Source organism: Schistocerca cancellata, chromosome 1 (assembly GCF_023864275.1).
Source record: "Schistocerca cancellata isolate TAMUIC-IGC-003103 chromosome 1, iqSchCanc2.1, whole genome shotgun sequence".
NCBI classification, from domain to species: Eukaryota; Metazoa; Arthropoda; class Insecta; order Orthoptera; family Acrididae; genus Schistocerca; species Schistocerca cancellata.
Window position 1 is genome coordinate 686640852 of NC_064626.1, and position 24782 is coordinate 686665633.

A 24782-nucleotide genomic window follows, 5' to 3' on the forward strand; every position below is an offset into this window, starting at 1 on the left:
TGATTCTTTTGTATGGCATATTTCTTTTGCACACTGGTGAACCATTAATTACATAGTCTAGATGCTTGTTTAGTTCATGTGTCTTTTTCTTCAGTTTGCATATTCACAAAGCCCTCTGGCTGTTGCATATATTTCTCGGCAGTGGCAGCTTATTATCAAGTGTTAATGTGCAACAGCACACTGTTAAATACTGCCCTAAAATTATGCCATTTCTCTTTGAATCTGCACTGGAAATTCTACTAAAATTATACCATTTCACTCCAAATGCATGTGGGTATTCAAATAGAATGGACAAAAATATATTTTGTAGTGCTCTCTCCACAATAACTAGAACCCAGTGTTGAGTGCTGAAATTATGGTCAGTAGCACTATGGTCAACTTGGGGAAGGTATGCAGCTATTTGTTTTCAACTATGCATGCTCTGACATCATGTCACCCCTTCTAACACTACAAGTGGTACATTGCTCACAGCACCAGGTCACTATTTTTCTTTGAAACTGCATGTAGCACATTGTGTAAGCATATAGTATGAGGGATCTTTGAGGAGCTATTGCTGTAACGGCACCTTGTTGGGTAGTCTAGTGTATGGCTGGCAATTCATCAACTCGGATTTGATTCCTGCCGGTACCAACTTCTCGTTTTTAATTTTATTTTATTCCTCACAATGTTGAGCTGTCAATTATAAAATTTAAACAGTTCAATTTATATATATATATATATATATATATATATATATATATATATATATATATATATATATATATATATATATATATATATATATATAAAATTAATATATTTAATTTTGTTATGATTACTACCCTTGTAAAGAAAAAAGCTACTGTACAACTTTGAGTCACTTTTGTGGAAGGGCAATTTATGAAATTTGCCCACAATGCAAATAGCAAGAATATGAGAAAATTTAGTATGAAAGTGTTTTCTGTAGGTAATCTGGTAAAGAAGCCCTTCTCAGTAGATCTTTGGAGGAGAAAGTGATTGTTAAAGGGTTGAACTAAAATTAATCTTTGAGAGAGCCCAGAAAACAGAAAAACTCTTGTGGAAGTGGTAGGTAGCCTTCATAGATCAAATACATAATAAAGCAATTAATGGGATGTTGACAACTACTGAGGGATTCATTGGCCACCTGTTGCATGTAACATATTTTTCAAGATTATATTAGACAGAGTTGAAAAAACACTGGAGAGTAATTTAGGTGAACATAGAGGCGGTTTTAGGAAGGGGCATGAACTGAACAGTTTTCTCAGATTGACAGTCCTTGTATAATATGCCCGTGAAAACATCATGATGTATTTAACATATTATTTATGAAAAACCAAACAGGATATTGTTTTAGCTCTGTATCATATCCAGTCAAAAACCTTTTTCATTTTTAAATCCTGTTTCTGCCATCTCTCCTTTGGGATGAGTGTGTAAACCATCTGTCAAAGTTTACTGAGTTTGGCCACAGCACAGTCTAGAACTGTCCACAATTTGTGAGGCAGTTTTCCATAAACACTGTTTGTGACTGTTACGTTCAAAATTTAAGTTGCCATGTCTATGGATTCAGCCCATAATTGTATCGGCAGATCCCTTGCACGAAACATTGTCCTTGTAGTCTCCATGAAAGTTCTGTTCTCATGTTCAGCTGCACCATTCTGTTGGGGACAGTAGGCTACTGATTTTTTCTGTATTATCCCATGATCTGCATTATTAGTACCTCTTGACTAATGAATTCTGGTCAATTATCAGGCCTTACCACTTATATTCCATGCTCAGTTTGTTTTTACTGATTTTTAATGAAATATTTCATGTGTTTGGCCACTTCAGGCTTATTTTTTAAGAAATACACAGTTTGTGAATGAGAATAGTCATCTTTTAACAAAAGAAAGTACTATGATTTGTCAACTGAATTAATTTGTATAGGGCTACACAAATCACTGTGAGCAGATCACCTGTCTTTGTTTACTTTGAGTCACTTTTGTGGAAGGGCAATTTATGAAATTTGCCCACAATGCAATGATCACATAAGCCTCTGTCTCTTTTCTTAAATTAATTTGTCTGTCTTTCAAAATCTTTTTCACGTGGGGAAGGTTTTGGTGTGCCACAAAGGGTACATTCTAAGATCTACCTTAGTAGACATATTACCCTGCTGTCCGCCGCTCGTGGCCTCGCGGTAGCGTTCTCGCTTCCCGAGCACGGGGTCCCGGGTTCGATTCCCGGCGGGGTCAGGGATTTTCACCTGCCTCGAGATGACTGGGTGTTTGTGTTGTCCTCATCATTTCATCATCATCCAGGAAAGTGGCGAAATTGGACTGAGCAAAGATTGGGTAATTGTATGGGCGCTGATAACCACCCAGTTGAGCGCCCCACAAACCAAACATCATCATCATCATCATATTACCCTGCTGAATAATGTCATTTTTACTCAGTGAAACCTTAAACTTCATCCTAGGGTTGGTTGGTGTAATCTGGATATAAAGAAACAGTATTTTTAAGTTCAACAGTTTACAGCTTATTGCCATGATACAATTTTCCTGTCATTTCTTCATAAGTTAGCAATGTGACCCTCTAGAATGATTCCATTTCATTTTCAAGTATTATGACCCTTTCTTGTCATATAGTAATGCTGAATTGAACTATACTCAATTTACCCCATGAATGGAGGAATTAGTGGATAAAGAGTACTATTCAAGTAAAACATATTTTAATGTCCTTTCATGCTACAGTTCCCTTGACCATAGGTAAAATAGGTCGATGAAACCCATGATAAGGTACAAGGTTTCCAAAAAAATTAATGAGAAATCAGTAAGGTTAGTTACACGACAAGATAAATGTATAATTCTACTTTATGCCATTCAAGTGAATTTGGAGTATCTCCCATTAAAATCACGTACAGAAAAAACTTCAACTGTTTTTCCTAAATCCATTCTATGTTTCCAGAATGAGATTTTCACTCTGCAGTGGAGTGTGCACCGATATGAAACTTCCTGGCACATTAAAACTGTGTGCTGGACCAAGACTCAAACTTGGGACCTTTGCCTTTTGCAGGCAAGTGCTCTACCAACTGAGCTACCCAAGCACGAGTCACGCCCCATCCCCACAGCTTTACTTCTGCCAGTATCTCATCTCCTACCTTCCAAACTTTACAGAAACTCTCCTGCGAACCTTGCAGAACTAGCACTCCTGAAAGAAAGGATATTGCGGAGACATGGCTAAGCCACAGACTGGGGGATGTTTCCAGAATGAGATTTTCACTCTGCAGCAGAGTGTGCACTGATATGAAACTTCCTGGCAGATTAAAACTGTGTGCCAGACCAAGACTCGAACTTGGGACCTTTGCCTTGCCATGTCTCCGCAATATCCTATCTTTCAGGAGTGCTAGTTCTGCAAGGTTCACAGGAGAGCTTCTGTAAAGTTTGGAAGGTAGGAGACGAGGTACTGGCAGAAGTAAAGCTGTGGGGACAGGGCGTGAGTCATGCTTGGGTAGCTCAGTTGGTAGAGCACTTGCCCGTGAAAGGCAAAGGTCCTGAGTTCAAGTCTTGGTCCGGCACACAGTTTTAATCTGCCAGGAAGTTCCATTCTATGTTGTCTGTCTCTAGGAAAATGTAATGATGACCTTCCTCACAGCATTTGGATAAATACTTCACTTAATATTGATTTCTCTTGTGTGGATCTTGTGCTGTTACCTGTCCCATATACTCATTCACTATCTTACTACTTTCACTTTGATAATGCACTGAAAAACAGGATGCTATTATTATTTCTGAATTTGGATTAATTCTTGTGGTACAACCAAGGCTTTCTTCTTTGCCTTTAGTTCCATCACTTTTGCCACTAGGCCTAGAAAAGGCTGCCTTAGTGTTTTGTATGAAATGTTGAATTTTTCAGCAGCAGCATACACTGACACCTTTTTTGGCCTTCTCAGGATCAATTGAGTCATATGTGGATGTTCTATTCTTAACATATGTATAGGACATTGTAACGGAACATATTAAAGGCTTTACTGTACCGAAGTATGCGATACCCTCCAAATTCAACCAGTTTAACGAGTATTTATGATTATAGAAAAGTTATTGTGTATGTTAACAATGATTGCGTAACATGTCTCCATAAACAGTCAACCCATTAAATTATACTGAATAACTAACCCACACAAAAGTTAATATCACTTGATCACTGATACAGCAAATGTCATCATGTAAAAACACTGAGTTCATCTTAAATAATTAATATGAAGTACGAAAAATAGTGTACAACTTAGGTATTTTGGATCTCCTTAAATAAAAATCACCCAGTGAAACCTATTTGTTCACTAGGAGCGGTTTCACTTAGTATTCACGAAATCAATCCTGTTTTAGACGAAAACCAATGTATTTCTTAATAATTCATGTTAATTACTTATTTATGCAAATTAGAGAAGTCAATTGACAAACTTCTAGAAAACGGACTTTTTGTAACAAAGAATTATTCTGTCAAGTCAACAAATCTGTCCGTCATTTTAATAACATGATAAATTATGTCACTCGATACAAATTAATAACTTTTCTGCACAAATTAGGATAACAGATGTACATGTGACTTGTAAACTATATCTCTTTTTAGTAGTTCTTTGACAATGTTATAAATACTAGCAGCAAGAAGGGTCGAAAGGCAGTCGAAATGTCACTTTGGTACAGTGTGTTAGTGTGTTATTGTTTGAGGTGGATAAACAATGCAAAGAACATGTAAAGGAAGTTGTGTTGTGTCATAGTCTTTGGTGGACAGTGGAATTAAGATGGCCACCAGAGAAATAAATATTTGAAGTTTACATATTTGTTGGTTTCGTTCATCCTTTATCATCAAAAGCACATAAAACAAAACACGGGACCTCATGTTTTTAACCCTAGACAACCAGATTTAGAGCCAGCATCAACATCGAGACACAGCAGCGATCCAGCAAGCAGCAGTGATTACTACAATGCATTTTAATGGCGCCAACCTAACATCAAGTGCTAACAAGCTCCGTAAATGGGAGTGAAATAGTGCGATTATAGCAATTAGCAATATCTGCGACCAGGCGACCATTACAACATGATCAGGAAAGGAAAACTAAGTTCATTGACCACCCTAAACTACAGTTACTTCATATTCATAAACTGTAATTTACTAACAAACTGTTACAGATATATTACTAAGTTTATTATAATTATGTTAAAAATGCATGTGATGTATACATATTTGAGTTTGGTTACTGTATCACAGCTGTTTCTCAACATCACTTCTTCAACTACAATTGTATATTTTCATTGTATTGTTAAGACAAAAACAAATATTTATTTCAAAACGGCACTATCACTATGGCCAACACAAATTATCAACTCAACATTACAATCACATGTGAAATGTACAGGGTGGGTGAGAAGTCCACATACTCCTGTAACCCCTGTTTAGTATCAAATGTTATTATGCAGATTGGTGACCTGTTACTTCTTTTCTGTTGTTGGAATTCAAGTACCCATGTCTTCAGAGTCACAGTCACAGTTGAGTTTTAATTTGTAGCCATCGCAGATGTCAGGGTCATAGTTTCACTATGTGGAGCACTTAGGGATGAGTGTATGGATACATGAACGACAACACACAGGGCAGAAAATGATACAGATTATGGGAGCATTCGAGAAAAGATTTAATAAGGCTCCACCACGAAAGGCAACATTTTTGGAATGGGAAAGACATGATTTTGTTTTTAGCAGCATTAAAGACAGGAGGCCACAGAGTGAAAGGAAGAAGATGCAAGGAGAAGCATATGCTGGAGATAGATGGTGTTGTCACAGATTCCCCTTTAGCTCCTGGTATTGCGAACTTTTACATGGAGTGCTTTGAAGAAGCAGCACTGAACACTGACTGCCTTAAACCTGGTGTTCTATAGATACAAAGATGACACTTTTGTAGTGTGGCCACATTGTAAGGAAAATCTGCAAGAGTTCCTACATCACTTCAATAGCATACATGAGTGCATCAAATTCACCATGAAGGTAGAAGAGAATGGATGCCTACCCTTCTTGGACATTTTGATCAAGAGAAATCTGGACAGTACCATCTGGCATTTGATCTACAGGAAGAGGACAACACAGACCTATACCTTAATGCTTGGAGTTACCACCATGCAGTGCAATGTACCTTGGTACTAAACATCTTAGTAGAAAGAGGCAGGTCAGTCTGTGACAGGAAGCATTTACTGCAGGAGTTGCAGCATCTGCTTGAAACTTTCCGCAAAAAACAGCTACAACGAGACACAATAAGATGCACCTTATGTAGAGACAAGTGGCAGGCGGACAAACCAAAAGAAGACGAAGTAAAATGTGTGGCATTTTGGCCACATGCTGGGTCACCGACACCCAAAATCGCAAGAATATTAAAAAGCAGCAAAAAACGACAGTCTTCCACGCAAATTAAAAAGTTAAGGACATACTTGGCTCAATCAAAGATCAGCTAGGCCTGCAGACACTGGTATTTGCAGTACCAAGTGTGAATGTTTGATGCAGTACACTGGGCAGACACAGCTATGTATGTCACAACATCATACAGAGCACGTTATGAACATATGACTAGGGCAGACAAACAAGCCTGTGGTAGCACATAATAGCATCAATGAGGGACATGCCTTTCAATAAAGTAATTAAAAAAAACAAAAAAAGAAAAAAACAAAGAAGCTATGGACTGCCAATAGTTTTTGGGACTCTGTTGTCAAAGAAGCAGTAGAAACACATCTCCACTATAATCTAGTAATTCGTGACAGTGGATTTCAGCTTAGTGCAGCATGGGATTCCTCAGCTAAGAAAATATGTCAGGAACACTCTGTAATGAAAGCAGTGGTGTCCACAGATGGATTAGACAGCAACTGGGACTCAACACCCATGCCAGGGTTGCAGCACAATACCCCACTAATGGTTACCTCGTGTTCCCCCACTAATGACACGGCATTCCTTTCCGGAGGCACAATTGGTCCACCATATAGACAGATGGAACACACCATACCAACACTTTGCTTGAAGATGATTGGTACAAAACTCATCAAAAGTTTTACGATAAGGCGATACCACCACTGGGCTGATCACCCGAGAAGATTTCATCGACACTCCAATTCATTCAGGAGTATGACCCCCTTGTGATACCAATGGTGACTTCCTTGTAAACACACAGAGTTAGGGACAGTCATTACTGCCCTATGAAAACAACAATGAACATAAAGAGATTTACAAGCATCTGGTATACAGGTCTATAAATGGAAATGGGTGCATTGCAGTGAGAGAGTATTGATGACTCTTTCCCAACTGACAGGTTCCACACCACCAAACATTTGGACATTTGCATTGCCTGCTATGTGAAGTAGGCACTTTCTGTGTAAGTATACATGTTCAAATGTGTGTGAATTCCGAAGGGACCAAACTGCTGAAGTCATTGGTCCCTAGACTTACACACTACTTTAACTTATGCTAAGAACAACACACACACACACACCCATGCCTGAGGGAGGACTCGAACCTCCAGTGGGAGGGGCCATGCAGAGTATACATGCTACAGACCAGAATCAAACAGTGTGAACCCCAGAAATGGATGACAAGATCCTGCAACATGTTGAAGACACTTCATCTACAGTTACACGATGTATTGCACACATCCTTGGTGTGAGAGACAGCCTTGTGTGGAATGTGTTATGTAACAAGAAGCTTCATTCTTTTCATCATTGAGACTGACAGGATTAGCACCTGATGATTTTCCTCAAAGCCTGCAGTTCACACAGTGGATTTTACAATAGACTGTTCTGCACCCTCTGTTATGGCTGAGGTCTTGTACAGTAAGGAGGCTTTGTTTACTAATGAAAAATGTTTCAATATTCACAATTCATATTTTTGGGCCCATGTGAAATCAAAAAGTAAGAGACCTCATGCTCATCAACAGCAACTTGGTGTTGATGTGATAGGTTGAGTAAACTGTACATTCTTCCATTCTGCCTGAACGGATGGAGACATTGCATCTTTGTGCTGCCAGAAATGCTGGAGAATATACCTCTGATGGTTAGACGTAGGATATACTTCCAGCACAATGGGGCACTAGCACATTTCAGCCCTGCTGTGATCTTTTGAATAGATGGTGCCCATGTAGTCTTGTCACCCAGGTCACCTGATCTCATGTGTCTGGATTTCTTTCTCGGGGGGCATATGAAGCAGCTGATGCATGAAACTGTTGTGGAAACAGAAGAAGACCTCATTTCTAGAATTGCCATTACTGCTGGTACCATCATGGATGTACCAGTAATCTTCAAGTGAACATAACATCTGATGATGTACTGCATGGATACAGGCCAGTGATCATGCGTTCAAGCATTTCCTGTGAATTCCACTACCGTAATTAGCATGCTTATCTGCTTTCTTTGTAAATTGTCCCTAGCATCAGAAATTGCCTTTGGAGACCATATGTACTATAACTGAATGTGTGTTCTATTCTTCCTGTATTAATTTGAATGAATAGTTTTGGAACACCCAGAACAGCTTCCTAGGCTTCCAGTTTTGTTCCACTGAGATTACATGTTCTTTGTGATCAGACAGATAATTTCCAATTACCGTTACTGTATAATCATCTGACTATATTTGAGTAACAATGTAACTTACAGCAGGAGCTCTGTTAGCTGTATTTCAAGTATAGTCATTGACTGTTATGCAATTGTATGAGATCAGTGGTGAGAAAATATCCTCTTTCAGTTTGGCTACCTTACTATAATCAGCATTAAAGTCACTACAGAATGTTATTTTCTTGTTACTTCTGCAACTGCTAACCTTATTTAGCAAACTATTTGTATCTTTTTCAAAAATGTTTTAGGACTTCTGCAAGATGAATGGCTAATATTAATGGTGATATATTTTGTATAATTAAAAACAATTTCAACCAATGAACACTCAAAATATTTTTCAGTACCAGTACTGGTAGTGAATTTTACTAGGTCAGCTCTATTCTTTACCATGTTTGTAAACCATTTTTGCATGTATATGCAGCTGACACCATTTTCGTAATTTCACCCAAAACAGTTTGATGCTATTGAAATGTTTTGTTTGTTACATGGAGGTATTTTCTATTCACGAAGCCAGTGTTCAGTAAAACACACCCTTGTTGGGCTGTCCCCAGTACTCAGTAGTGAGTCTACACTTAGAAGCTTACACCTTAAGGCCTGAATATCTTTGTGGGTGGCTGATAGTTCCTCTTTGTTGGTACTGACTTTAGCATGTTTGCCCTTAAAAGATCATCAGTCTGGTTACTCACTTAAGGGAAGATAGAGTAGGAAAGACCCTCCATTACAAGAAAAGAACAATAGAAAAACCGATCTCAAACGTATGCAGAAACGCCTGTAAGAAACAGCGTTCACTCATTTATATGCTCATGTAGTCATAGTTGAGGGACCAGTGTTCACAGTCGCACTGCTTGCTGAAATACTGGTGTACACTTTGATTTTATATTCTTCAAATTATGATGTTATCAAGTTGTGAAAGTTTGTTGCCTATATCAGTACTTAAATTAATTGTGTGACACATTTACTTCTCAAATTTTTGAACATATGCTTTAAAAGACTATATTTTTCTGAATTACAGTTCTTGAATCTTATGCTAAAGCAATATACTGTTCATTGATCCAAGCAAATTGGTATTATCACATTAAGTATTTTATGATAATTAAACAATTTATCATTATGTTGTAAAATTACACATCATTTATTGTTATTATGATTACAATCATACACATCTGTGGCTCATTAAAACTGGGGTTGACCGAAAGTTGTATTTGGTGGTGGGGGGTGGGGGTAGGAAGGAGGAGACAGGGACAGTAACAAACTGTGAGTCCCTGCCCCCTTCTACTCGTCCCCCAGAATTGAACCATTGACCATGTCTGGAAGAGAACACTGAATTACCACTGCCCAATGATAAAAATATATATATGTCTAATATGAAAGAGGAGAGGGGTAGCAGCACTCAAAGAAAGGAAAAATGAGAGTGCAAGGCACACACCCTTACTAGCGACAGACAATGAGATGACCTTATCTCCTTCACACGCTATAGTTATAAGTTCTTTTGGGGTCCCTTGTTTAGGTTATTAAAATCATGTGTCATATCTTCCTGTCACAACTGTAAAGTCACAATGGCAGGGTAGACTACAGTGCTGCTATTTTATAGTCTGTAATATTTTAGTGGGTATGGGCTCTTGTTCTTGGGGTGTTTAAGATGTATTATTCTGCATTGTATTTGTCGCATTAGTATTATAAATCACCAGGTGAACTTCTGATCTGGGTAATAAACACGTGTATCTTAATATATTTTCTGTCACGAGTGTAAAATCACAAGAGCATGGGAGACAGTAAATGCCAACAGTGTATGGCGATCCCAATCTACAATATTTTTGTGGATATGGGTTATCTGTTCTTGATCTTGTATTAGTATCTATGAGGATATGTATAGAGGCTGGACAAAAGTATGGAAATAACCAAAACCACAAAACATTGCCCTGCCCATTATGGTGTTGGAAAACTGTTGGCATTCAAAACAGCTTCCAGTCGTCTCAGAACAGATAAATACAAGTCCGGTATGGTTTTCAACAGAATCTTATGCCATTATTCCTGCAAAATTGTGACCAGTTGAGGTAACGAGTTTGGAAGTGCACAGCACCTCTCCAAAGTAGACCACAAAGGCTGGGGATTTGTGACCATTCACCCTTGTGTTCACGAAACCAGTCCTGGAGGATGCGAGTTGTGTGAGCAGGGGCTCTGTTATCTTGGAACACAGCATAAGCATTGGAGAAGAAACGTTGTATCATGGAATGGACCCAATCAGTCAAAATGCTCACATGAGGAGCAGCTGTGAAGCCCATGGAATACCACAACATGGCTGCCAAAATCATCACCAAAATCCCGTTATGTTTCTCTTGCGACTTATAGTCGTCAAGAAGCTGGAAACGGTGTGAAACAAGGCTCATCTGACCAGACGACGTTCTTCCATTGGTCCATAGTCCAAGTTTTATGGCTTCGGTACCATGTTTTCCTGTTGCGAGCATTTGCGTCACTGATGAATGGTCTTAGAATTCCATCTTGCCCTACAATTTACTTGTTATGGAGCTCCTTTCGTGTTGTTTTGGTGCTGACAGGGTCCACGAGTGCGAAATTCAGATCTGTAATGATTTTTGCAGCTGTTGCCCCCTTATTTCTCATCACAATTCTCTTAATGACCGTCTGTCACAATCACTCAACACACACTTTTGTGCCTTTAGCGGGCACTGTACACGGTATAAATCTTCGCTATGGTGCTTCTTGAAACACCAAACACTTCGCACTGACCATAAAAGCACCAACAATTTGCCCACTTTCAAATGCACTGAGGTCCGACACAGTGCACTCACAATAACACGTAACCCTCTTCTAATCACGACTGAAAACATTACGTAGGTGACTTTCATGGTCAAACACAAGAGCGCTACGTGCAGCATCTGCATATAAGTTCAAGCATGAATTCGTTGTGGCATTTCCTTATTTTTATACACCTCCTGTACTAGTTAACTGCTGGGTTACTCATTTATGTATTACGTAAAAAGTTGTAACTCCAAATAGGGCAAGTGTAACAAATTAATGCCAATGATTGTGTGACGACACCAAGTTAGACATGGTATTCCTGGCATTGAAACCACATAGTGGGGGAACATTAACGCTCCACTTGCGCAGTTTTATTGTTTTGTGTATTAACAGCAGTCGAGATTTATTTGTTTTGTTTTTTATGTTAAAAGCAGTCAAGCTGCCAAGAAAAAACACAACAAACTATGTCAGAAGCACAGCCTATGGGCTAATACTCCACAACATTCAGGCATAGAGACTTACTTTCCGACGCAGTGTGACGCGGTCAGCACCCACTGGTCTGCGATGAGCACTCCAGCACAGTAAAACACTTCTTCCGGGCCTCCTAGTAGCGCTGCTAGAAACGGCCAGTCCCCAGGAGTTGATTCAAATCCTCCAACAATTCTCGTAGAGGCTCGCGGGTAATTTGGATGTCTTCTTTGACCACAAGCTTGCAAAACGAAAACCATCTCGTTAAAAAGGTTACACGTGAAGACATGCATTGCAAGTCTATATTGTAACCTACATCAAACGAAAAATACTTGCTATTAGGAATAGGCGGTTTAAAATTGTGTAAAAAGATATTATATTGTAAATCTGTAACTATTTCAGTTGATTAGAACTCAGAATGTGCCTTTGTAGAAAAAACTCTATTCCGACTATCGGTGACCTCGCATTGGCTCTGTTACATAGAGTGACTTAAAAACCAGAGAATTGGGAAATACAATATGTATTTAGTAATAATGATTGAATGCGTTTTATGTTCACGATGGAAGTGGCTTACTGAGAAGTAATCAGTACGGATCACACAACTGTGACTGCCTGTTACTGACGGTTTGCTGATGTAAACGTTGCAGTCAGTTTGTTTTCATGAAGTTATTAAAAACAGAGAAGACTTTTGCCTTAAAACGAGTTACACATGCGGCAAAAGTCCTGTTCCACTTGTACGAGAAGTTCGCGCCAATTTAACCTTGGCGTACTGCTGTTCATGTCTTCATAAAAAATTTTGAGCAACAAAAGTGTTATCGTTGAAACCCGTCGAGGGCATCTGAGGAACGTGAACTTCTGCATCTGTCTCGCTGCCTCAGTCTCTTATTTATTCACAGTATTATTACTTGCAGGACATGCCAAGACTGTGTGTCGATCTACCCAAAGAATTTGGTACATTAGCAAAATAAACAAACTATACCGGTAATTCAGTGTGTGTATTCTGCATGTGTTTTGTAGCGTTGTAGAGATTCAAACAGGCGATTGCAAGTCTATGAGATAATGTTTGATTAGTACACGAATGAGCTCTGCTTATATAATAGAATGGTGTGATCAGTTGTATTCACATTCAAGCTATCGGTGCAGATAAACTAGCATAATTCCAGCTCAATTTGAAAAATCGTCTTCTTTTGAATCAAATTCTGATAAAACAAAATATTAATGAATGAAAAGTAGTACCATAATTTTGGGTATTCGAAATGTCCTTTACTGACGTGAACGTCACGGGAGATGCGTACTAGAATGTATTTCACGAAGTGATTCTAGAAAATTTGACGAATTGTAATATCTGCTGACAACATTTAACAACTCCACTAACATTATGATGGAGCTCTTGGTCATTATGCAAGAGATTTCACGTTATTCAGGGTGCTATGCAGCAATGTTTTGAGAATTTGGGAAATTGTAGAGGCTGAAATATTTTGATATGAGAAAGTTATACTGGTAAGCGATATGAAATCGGCAAAAGAAAATGCAACATCATGGTTTAATGCCAATGGTCTGCTATTAAATGAGGAAAAGACCCAGAATATGTGGTTCAGTCTATCAAAGACTACAAAAATAGAAAAACAAAAGGCAAAGTTTTTAGGTATTGTACTTGACAACAGTCTAACATGGAACTCTCATGTTGATTACATAGTGGTTAGGTTGTCAAGAGTTATATATTTGTTGAAGAGACTGATGTGTTGTGTGACATTTGAGTACGTAAGGACAGTGTACTTTGCTTTTTTCAATCTGTTTTAAGGTATGGGTTAATACTTTGGGGAAACAGCAGAAAAATAAATGAAATTATGGTGATCCAGAAGAAAGCAATCAGAGTAATGGCTAAGGTAGATAATAGAACACATTGTAAACCATTGTTCATTAAATATAGAATTTTAACAGTAATTAATGTATATATTCTTGACAGTGTTAACTACATACTTGATGAACTACCTAATTTAAGTGTAACAAATGAAAGGCATGGCTACTATACAAGACCGTGTACTTCTCTGCTGTTGCCACAAAATAGATTACCTAAAACTAACAATAGTCATAAGTACATGGCAATTAAAATATATAACAAATTGTCTAAAAATGGGTCAATCAAGCCTGACAAATTATTTAAAGATAATGTTCATAACTTCTTGTTAACCAATCCATTCTATTCATTAGAAGAATTTTTAGAAATGCCCAATATAAACTTAAATATGTAAAAATTTATTTTGTAAAATTAATAGGTTAAGTGAACCGACGAAGTCTCTATGGCATGTAATAATGCTGAATGACTAATAAAGAATCTGAATCTGAATCTAATGTGAAATAAAGTTCCTACAGTCATCACTGGGCTGTGGAAATTCGTGTGCTACCTGTACGAAAAGTTGCCTGGTGAGAGTCTCAGTGAAAATCTGGTCTGGAATTCTCGGAGATCTCCTTATTGGACTACACATCTCACCGTCATTTGAATGGTGTATGGTATTTGAACTTTTTGAGCAATACCTTGCCTGAAGTTCTCAAGTATGTTCCCTTGCAACTGCACACTAGTTCGATGCTTCAGAGTGAAAGTGCTCCAGCGCAATTCGATCGACGGGTTGGAGCGTATGTCAGACATAAAGCAGAGAATAACTGGAAGGAGATGTCCAGTCCCTTAGCCTGCGTGCTCACTTATCTTACCCCTGTTTACTTCTTCCTCTTGGGTTATGTGAAGTCCTTGGTGTACTCAGCACCGGTAGGAACAGTACCTGAGCTTCGTGAGCGCATCTTTACAACGTTGGATATCATGAAAGGAGAGAGAAGAATCTAATGGAGAACCAGATAGAACAAGGTCCATCGTTATACATTATGTAACGAAGCTGATGGTCATCACGTTGAAATTTACAGTACTCAGTAGTCAAGCCACAGATTCAGTTCACAGTATTTGATTGTACTCTAGTGTCAATAAACATTTCCCGAATACAGTATTCCGGTGTTCCATTAAACCGACCGAAAGTGTAGAAAGTGCGTGGTGCTGTAGAAACTTTACTTCACCTTTCCTGCTATAGGTTCCTTACATCAAAACGTTCGGAATTTCACTCTGTACAAACTTTCAAAGTCAGTCTGTCACATCCTGTATATCTTGATTACATTTTGAAGCAAAGAGTAATTTGATTAATGTGAAGTGGCTGTTCTCATTATTTAGCATGGTGTCAAAAATAATCATCTTTGAGTAGTCTCACTTGAAAACAAGCAGAAGAATAAAACTTTTGTAGTACTTGGTTTTCGTGTCGTTTTCATGAAGTAGCGCTTGAGTAGAAACGCGAAAGTCACATATATGCTTTTAAAACTGTCAGTACAACGAGTAATTAGGTACATAAGCTATGTGCTCATTTTTGTTCCACATTTATTAGTATCCATATTTGACATGACGTACTGGTGTCTTATAGCTGCCATGAAAGTTTTGGTAGCATAATAATACAAATGAAGCCGTTGAAAACCAGTTGAGTAATATGTAGTGTATCTGAGGATTCGCAACTTGAACCCATACTGCTCCATCGAGCGAAAGAGGTTGCGAGCAGGACAAGGTGGGGGTTCTTCGTAGAACTCGGTAGTAGAGAGAAAAATAAAGTTATGATTACGATAACCACATTGTAGCTTATGTCGAAACATAACTATTTTCTAACTTGGGGAAAAAACCCACACACGGCATACACACTACTCTAATACTATTCTCATATAAAATAGCATTTTTAAGATTGAAAAACAAGTTGCGTTTATGAACTTAAATATGAAATTTTTCTAATATGTTACAGAAGAATCTGTAAATAACCGAGCATTGCTATGTGCAACTGGGTGTTGGCACTGTGATGTAGCTTTGTGGCATCTGTCAGTACTAATTTTGATGGAGAACACATTTGGTGGTGTGAGGCACTTTACCTACGGTAAGCGAAGTAAATTCGTCTTACTGAAAATCGTTCGACTGATGCCGCCTTACAGCGTCTGCAGATAATGTTGTAACAGGATAATCGTATTATTATCAGTGCTGTTGTTATTAAACGTTTTACCAAATCCCAGGCCAAGTAGTTCTGAATTTTCTTGCTGACTTCTCCCGTATCTTTTACTGTTCTTTTTCACTACATGATACTGTTTTCATTTTCTGAAATCATCATATCCAGAAGTTTCTTACAAATGTCCCTGAGTCGTGTCATGTGCCGTACACTGTGGACTGGTGTAGATTGTGCTTCTTCTTTAGAGTTATTGTAGAGCTACAGATCATAAACACAATGTTCATAAAATAACTGTGTAAATGCGGGGCACTGTGTTGATAGCATACCAAAGTTGGAGCAGGTGAGCTTCACCGTAGCATAGTCCTTCCCCGTGCATGAGCGCAGCTCCTTGAGCACGTTGCGTTGCTTGGTCGTCCTCCACATAGTGTCGCCAGTGTAGGCGCCGCTGCTGCTGTTGGAGCTGACTGTGCGTACATTGCTGATACCGCTGAGCATCGTCAGTTCACTAGAATTGGCAACCCTGAAAATATGTATATGGCACTGGTGAGTATGTGACTCATTTATCTGTTATTTGGTATCATTAGAAATTAAAACTGTCTTTGATGTAACTGATATTTAGATGGAATTACATTTTGCTATTAGTCTCAACTTTATGTTCGATAGGGATAGAAGCAGAAGTAATGAATCAAAATTTGTACCACAGCTCGGATTTGAACACAGGTCTCCAACTTACTAGACGGATGTGCCAAATACTGCATCACTGTAGTACTGTGGCTATCATGCCTGCACGGACTACCCTAGCCTAATGCCTCCCTAACACAAACTTCAGTTCACAACTTACGTCCATTTTCCCTTTCTTAAATCGTCAGTATTGCCAAGGCTCTCTGACACTGAAATAGCGCCTCACATTTGTACATAATAGGGAAATCCTGCCTGTATCTCTATTGATCTGATGAAATTACATTTTCATGGAGACATATTAGTCTCAACTTTACCTTCAGTTAGGATAGTAGGGGAAAACACTTACCTCTCAATTCATATTTTCTTTGATGATTTTTGTTTCTAACAACCTATCTCTTTTTAAAACTAATAGTGAATGTCATGATCATAATACTAGGTCTAAAAATGATCTACACAGGGATCTGAAACATTTAAGTCTTGTTCATAAAGGTGTTCATTATTCAGCCACAAAAATTTTCAACTCCCTTCCATCAGGTATTAAAGATCACATAAAAGTCTTACCTACTTTTAAATGTAAATTGAGAGAATACCTAATGGTAAATTCCTTCTATTCTCTTGATGAGTATCTACAGATAAAGCAATGATTTTTTATACTGATAAAAATTTGTTTGCTATAGATCACATTAACTGTTTAATTTGGAAAATGTACTATATTTCCTTTTTAGGTATTGTTTTATATTACTTGAGCTATACCTTTGATTTGATTTTAACCTACAAACTTATTTATAATCTTATGGTACATTTTTGTCATTTTATATATGTGTATTATTTGTTTAATTTGGAAAATGTACTATATTTCCTTTTTAGGTATTGTTTTATATTACTTGAGCTACACCTTTGATTTGATTTTAACCTACAAACTTATTCATAATCTTATGGTACATTTTTGTCATTTTATATATGTGTATTATATCTGTTGTATGTAATCATGACTCATACCACATCCTTGTGATTTATCACAATACGGATTAATGGAATACGAAATAAATAAATAAATAAAATAAAAATAAATAAGGTACACAACAAAGGGGAAAATATTTATGACATTGAGAAGAAACCAGCAGAGCAATAGAATTTATATGAGAGATGATACACGTCGTCGTAGTAATGAACGCTGTTTCAGATTGGTAAATTAAAGCTTCCAGAAACCACGAGGTTTGTCTCAGTATCACGGTGCCGTATTTGGTAAGATCCAATTGGAAGCAGTTTTTCCTTGCCTTCCATAGATCTAAGAATCCTCCCACCCACTGAAATATTCCTTTTTATGGGAAGAATGTAATGTCATTAATGTTTGTAAAGAGCCAGTCTCCTGTGCATATGTTTTTTTTCTTCTGTAGGCTCTGTGAAAGGAAGAGGAGAAACCTTACACAGTGTCTGGTGGTTCGATTAAATGCAATCACAACTGTATTCTGTATCATCGTAGCGGAAATTTATCGATGGCCAACGATGTTGAAATGGCGTATCATTTAAGACGACAAAAATATAAAGCGTTTACTCTTGTTTTGTGTGAGATCGCACATTCACACACTCTTGTTTTGTTATTCTTTGGTGGTCTCTCGTAACGAACAGACATGCTACGTAAGTTGTGTTTAAAATTCATTGCTTTCTGGCTTAAAGTAATTAAATATGACACCTATTTAGAACCCTGAAACTGTTTTAAATCTACCTACATCTAATGCGTATAAATGCATGACTTCTCCTAGTGTGTAAACTGTTTCAGACTGGAACCAGTGAAGTCGTCGGATCTTTGTTATCCAGAGTGGATGTATCAATAAACTCCTACGGTTCTTTAGGAAAGAGAAAGTAAAAACTGGTGTCGAAATAATCCAAAAACAAATTATTGTCTCTCTATAGATCAAAGTTCGAAGAAAGGGGACAAAGAAAAAATGATAAAATGTTTCTCGTATTTAGGTACGATATACTTAGATTAAGTGTTAGTTTTATTAGAACAAATCGCAGTCAGATATTAAACTTTAGTCTTCAAAGACAAAAAGACTTACGAAAAATTAGTAATATAATTTTAAGACATTTCAGCGCTATATCTATACCTGAAATTGACCATTCTCTGGTGAACAGTATCTCTGACTCACTATTCAATCGATCTTTGCTATTTCAATTCGTACGTTACAAAATATGAGTCGAATGAACATATATCGGAAACTTTGAGACAGAAGTTAATTCATAACCGAGGGCTGGTATAATGTTTTAGGAAGAAAAAGGGTAAGTGCATGTAAATGCTGTTTATGCATTAGTATGTTGAACAGAATAGAGATATTAGTTGTTTAGGTTGTGTGTGAATTTCAATCCGCGATCTTTACGCGCCTAACAGTCATCTATATTTCTTTTTATTCAAAATACTGAAATAGAATAATTACGCTCAAGGGAGCTAGGTCAATTTCCATTCTTAATCGTATAGGCCTTCTGAACGACAGACACGACAGAGTTACCGAGTGGTACATTACATTGCCGCTCATTTTGGTTTTCTTGTATGCAAGGAGTTTCAAAAATACTTCCACAAACTCTGGAGACAAGTTCCTTACACCAAAACAATAAAAAAATTTCAATAAATATCTGTCCGAAAATCGTTCGTTTTAGAGTTGTTGATGTTCAACGGCTTTCCAATTGACACCCAACAGCTTCACTTATCTACACACCCGTTTGACTCATTGTATCCTAGATGGCGTTGTGTTGCCAGGGAGACTTGTTTACAGTCGTCGTTTGTCTGTCTGCGACGTGTCCATTGTGTACATGTACGACAGGTAACTGCTTAACTGAAACCGTTCCGTTCAGACATAACAGAATATTCATTTTGTGAGCAGGCAGACATGATTTTTATGTACAGCCAGGTGGACACGAGGCTGAACGGCTGCATCAGACGGCGTTTCCAGATCGAAGACAGCGATTCACCCAACCTTTGGCGTTAGGTATCGTCGCGTTGCCGGGACTCCCGTAGCATCACAGACTATCTACCGACGAAAGTCACTTGTTACTCGCACGCCTCACAAGGAAGAGCACGTTCTAAGGCATGTCGAAGAAGTGCCAGTTGTCAACGCGCGAAAAGTAGCTCTGGCATGTGGTACTTCTCCAAGTTCAGCGTGGAGGATACTTCACGGGCAACTCCTGTTTCCGTATCATCTTCAGCACGTGTAGTGCTTCACGCCTACCCCCAGAAGAAAATCTTTGCGTATGGTTTGTTGCTCAAATTGCCAGTCTGTTGTTTGTCTCTTCAGTTTTGGTTACAGATGAGGCAACGTTTGGAAGAGATGGAATAACAAATTTTCACATCCAACACATGTGAACCGAGCGCAATCCTTATGCTACACTACAGGTTAGGCATCAGCATCAGTTTATGATTAATGTATGGTATAGAATTGTCGGTGATTATCTGGTAGGAGCACACTTTCTCCCAGCACGTCTTACAGGTGCTGTCTACAGAAACTTCCCGCAGAACACCCTCCAAGATCTACTAGAAGATGTGCCCTTGCAATTAAGAAGAAACATGTGGCTTATGCATGCTGGAGCTCCAGCACATTTCAGTCTCAGTGTTCGTGATGAAGTGGGTGTTATCTACCATGACAGATGGATAAGTAGACGAGGACCAGGTCTGTGATTTGCACTTTTCACCAGCCTCAGTCCTTTGGACTGGTATCTCTGCGGGCACTTTAACCAATTGGTCGACACAGCAGACCACCAGGATGCGGGAACTCTTTATCGATGGTTCATGGACGCTTGCGAAACTGTTCGAAATGGTCAGGGAGTATTTGAAAGGGGGCGACAATCTGTGATTCAAGGAGTGAATGCTTCTTTAGAAGCAAGAAGAGGACATTTAGAACATTATACTTATATGGATATGGTGTCTGTTCTTTCGCACATGTCCGAAAGAACAGACACCATATCCATATAAGAATACAGTTCTGGCAACACCGGCCATGACCTTCTTCTGTGCAGATGCACACATATTCCCCGAACTCTTATGGGACTTGATAAGAATGTCTTCCACGAATAATGCGTGTGTTGGAGTGGGACACTGCGAATGTAGTGTGTGGACATACAAAGTGAGAATGTGGGTCTCGTGGGAGGCGTGCGCGAGATAGTCCCTGCAGTCGCGCTATGCTCTGTGCCCTCGGTGTCTCAGATGGATTGCCGGCACGGTAACTCAGCGTTTTCGGTCAGAGAGCTGGTTGGCCTCTGTAATAAAAAACTGAGTGGAAGGATTAACAAAACGAATTGGAACGGATGTCATGTGACGTCCGCAACAACCAAACACAAGGATCAAAATAAATAAATAAATAAATAAATAAATGGATAGAGCGTCTGCCGTGTAAGGAGGAGATCCCGGGTTCGAGTCCCGGTCGGGGCACAAATTTTCACCTCTCCCCGTTGATACATATCAACGCCCGTTAGCGGCTGAAGGTATTAATATAATTCTAATTTAGATTTAGAACATTTGTTATGAGTTATGTTGATGAGCTCCAACGGCCTAAACTGCAAATTTCATTAATAACTCGAAATCGAAGAATTTTCGAAAAAATATTTATATGAACATATTTCTTATTTTGGTCTAATGAACCTGTCCCCGAAGCTTGTAAAATTATTTTGATACACCCTATGTAGAACATGTGCTGTTTCGTAGGTTACATTAGCAATTTGCGCCAGTGTAAATGGACGACACAGAATATGGTTTAGTTTTTCCTCGGATTTCCTCTATTGCGGCGATGGCTGCTGCTGTAGTGCTGTCGACCTCTGCTTTAGCGACACTCACGTGTATCCGAGCATGGCGCAGAGGTCCCGCGCCGAGGCGCCGGAGCCCCAGTGGCTGATGCAGGCGGGCCGCCACGCCTGCTGCTCCGGCTGGAACACCTCCAGCACGCCGCTGCCCTCGTCCCCCATGCGCTCGCTTAGCCGCACTGCAACACACATACAAACACTCCATCTGTGCAGCCTAGGGACACACACCACAAAGGGGCTGACAACATAACAAACACATTTGTTTTGACATCGTGCTGCGTGCGCTCTATGAGACATTGTTATTCTGTATGGTCTTATTTTTCTGAAATTTTCAGTAAGCAGGCGAATGGTTAACGGAATTTTAGTAACTTGAAGCGAGTTCAGTTTCGCAGAAAAAGATTTCTGCTATATTTAATTTCATTTCATAATTCGTTATATTCCTTTCGTTATCTGGCATTGCGTAAGAGATATGCTTCCTTATAGCTACAATACGCCCTTTAAAAAAAAAAAAAACTGAAATAGTGATTTTTGCTGTTCATAGCATTGTTCATAAATCGTGTTGAACATCATTATGATTTAAATTCTTTCCATTTTCATTTCGTTACTTCATTAAGTCGTAAATTATATTAATAAAATTTCACACAGTTAAATGAGGATCCTTGAATGCTGCGATTTGTACTTTTGATTCCGAAACTGATCTAAAATGCAATTTTTATGGGTTATTTACCAAGATCTACTCAGTGTATCGCCATAGAAACCTCTGGATTTTAAGTACGATTCTGGTTTTCATTAGTACTTCACTGTACTGCACAAAAAATGGCTGGACCAGCACCAAGCGAGGGTAAGTTGGAATCGTGAGTGTTAAATGGTGCGGTGAAGTTTGAAGTAGCCACAGTATGTGGAATGTAAAATGTGGTAGAATGGCTGGCAAGAGAAACAGGATTTTGGATAGGGGTAAGTATACGTACGTCGGAAACCAGACTATGATTGTAGACAGCGAAGAACAAGACAGGATGAGAACGCGGAGGGAAACCTGATCTGAAAAAGGACAGGGCGGAATGAACAAGATCTGATATGGAGGATATCCGTCAAGTTTATTATCTATAAAGGGGGAAGTGTCAAAATTACTTTCGGAAAAGATTTGGAGGGGGTGTAGGTTTAAGCTCATTGGGATAAATTGGTATTGGCTCCGCAGTTTTTGTGAGAACAACCGCACTAAAGAAACAGCAGCGCCCACTTTCGTCAACAGCAAAATCTGTGGAGGACGCTGAAAGGAGAATGGATCAGAGTGCAACCTTAGTGCACCATAGAAATTACGGGTCACCGTTCAGGAACGTTAAAGTGAAATATAAGAAGGAAAGGTATCTAAAAGAATTAAGAAGAAGTGTGATTGCTACAGGGCTGCATTTTAACATATCATAGAAAGACGGCTGAATATTAAAATTTTTGTTCGCACATTTCTTTGTCTCATGATTGTGCTTATGAATGAAGCTAAGACGTAAAACAAGAATATCGTAAAATAATGCAATATTTTAGCTGCAATGGGGCACACGTCCTTGACAAATTTCTTGAACGATATCAATTTGTCGTGATAGATGTTATTCTTGTTAGGATTAAACCAGTCGTCAGTAAAACTGTACTTTAATAAAGTAACACATTTGTAGGTAAAATAATATGAAACACTAAAGATAAAATGCGACACAAATGTTTACGGATAATAAATTGAGATTTTTTTTATGAAATTGTAAATATTTATATTCTATTAATTCATAAATAAAATTCCCATCTCGCACAGTGTCCTTAATTAAAGGTTTCCGATTCAAACACTAATCTTCCATTTGAGGCATTTCACCGCTAATAATTATAGCCATATAGCATACGATGGGTTACCTGTCTTCACTTAAATGGGACGTAGGAACAGGAAGAGAACTTCGAGACGAGAGTCGTGCTTTCGGTTATAGTTAATCTGCGATAAAGTCTCTAATGATCGTCTCAGTAAAAGTAAAGCAGCAGTGACCTAATATTACACAGAATAAAGATGAATGACTGCAATTTTGGGGCATCAGTTGACACGAAGGCAGGTTTCGACAATATTGCTGGAATTTGATGTTAGAAACTCTGAGAAGACAGGCGAGTAATTTACAATACCTAAAAATCCATTGGATTAATTAAGGATCGACAGGATAAAATTGTGTTCAGAACCACGTAGGGAAATGTCGCAGATTATCGACGTGTTGTTTAAGAAATACATCGAACATGCCCTAAAAAGTCACTAAACATTTTCAAGACAGGAATGAATGTAGAAGGGAAACGGATGATTAAGTTAAGGTTAGTAGACAAAATAGCTCTTTTGACCGCAAGGAAGCACGACTGAGAACTGTTGCTATGTAGGGAGCACGTTTGCACGAGATCACACGTGCGAGAGAGACAGCATGTAACAACCGACCGTTTTAAATCAAGTTGTTAACAAATATCCTTGAGTTAGAATAGAGTAAAAGTCCCTCATTCAACGTGTTTTATTATGATAATCTCTAGTGTGACTCTCGAGGCAGTTAATAATAGAGTGGGTGATTAAGAATAGATGACTTCGTGATCTGGCGAGCTCTTCAAGTACATACTGCGTGGTGCACACGCACTTACCGCAGAGAACGCTTCACTAGCCTAATATAACTCAGCACATATCTACGACTAAGACGTTAGCATATTTATTTGTCTACTGATTATACACTCCTGGAAATTGAAATAAGAACACCGTGAATTCATTGTCCCAGGAAGGGGAAACTTTATTGACACATTCCTGGGGTCAGATACATCACATGATCACACTGACAGAACCACAGGCACATAGACACAGGCAACAGAGCATGCACAATGTCGGCACTAGTACAGTGTATATCCACCTTTCGCAGCAATGCAGGCTGCTATTCTCCCATGGAGACGATCGTAGAGATGCTGGATGTAGTCCTGTGGAACGGCTTGCCATGCCATTTCCACCTGGCGCCTCAGTTGGACCAGCGTTCGTGCTGGATGTGCAGACCGCGTGAGACGACGCTTCATCCAGTCCCAAACATGCTCAATGGGGGACAGATCCGGAGATCTTGCTGGCCAGGGTAGTTGACTCACACCTTCTAGAGCACGTTGGGTGGCACGGGATACATGCGGACGTGCATTGTCCTGTTGGAACAGCAAGTTCCCTTGCCTGTCTAGGAATGGTAGAACGATGGGTTCGATGACGGTTTGGATGTACCGTGCACTATTCAGTGTCCCCTCGACGATCACCAGTGGTGTACGGCCAGTGTAGGAGATCGCTCCCCACACCATGATGCCGGGTGTTGGCCCTGTGTGCCTCGGTCGTATGCAGTCCTGATTGTGGCGCTCACCTGCACGGCGCCAAACACGCATACGACCATCATTGGCACCAAGGCAGAAGCGACTCTCATCGCTGAAGACGACACGTCTCC

General features: G+C 39.0%; 1 protein-coding gene across 1 annotated transcript in view; it reads right to left on the reverse strand.

The window, feature by feature from the left end:
* Positions 1 to 24782, reverse strand: part of LOC126094660 (atrial natriuretic peptide-converting enzyme-like) — a 334285-nt gene that overhangs the window by 39288 nt on the left and 270215 nt on the right. Inside the window, exons 10-12 of the mRNA XM_049909208.1 lie at positions 21356 to 21500; positions 16179 to 16372; positions 11888 to 12074 (exon numbers count right to left, since the gene is read on the reverse strand). Coding sequence (XP_049765165.1) covers positions 11888 to 12074; positions 16179 to 16372; positions 21356 to 21500 — 526 coding nt within the window. The remainder of the gene's footprint in view (positions 1 to 11887; positions 12075 to 16178; positions 16373 to 21355; positions 21501 to 24782) is intronic.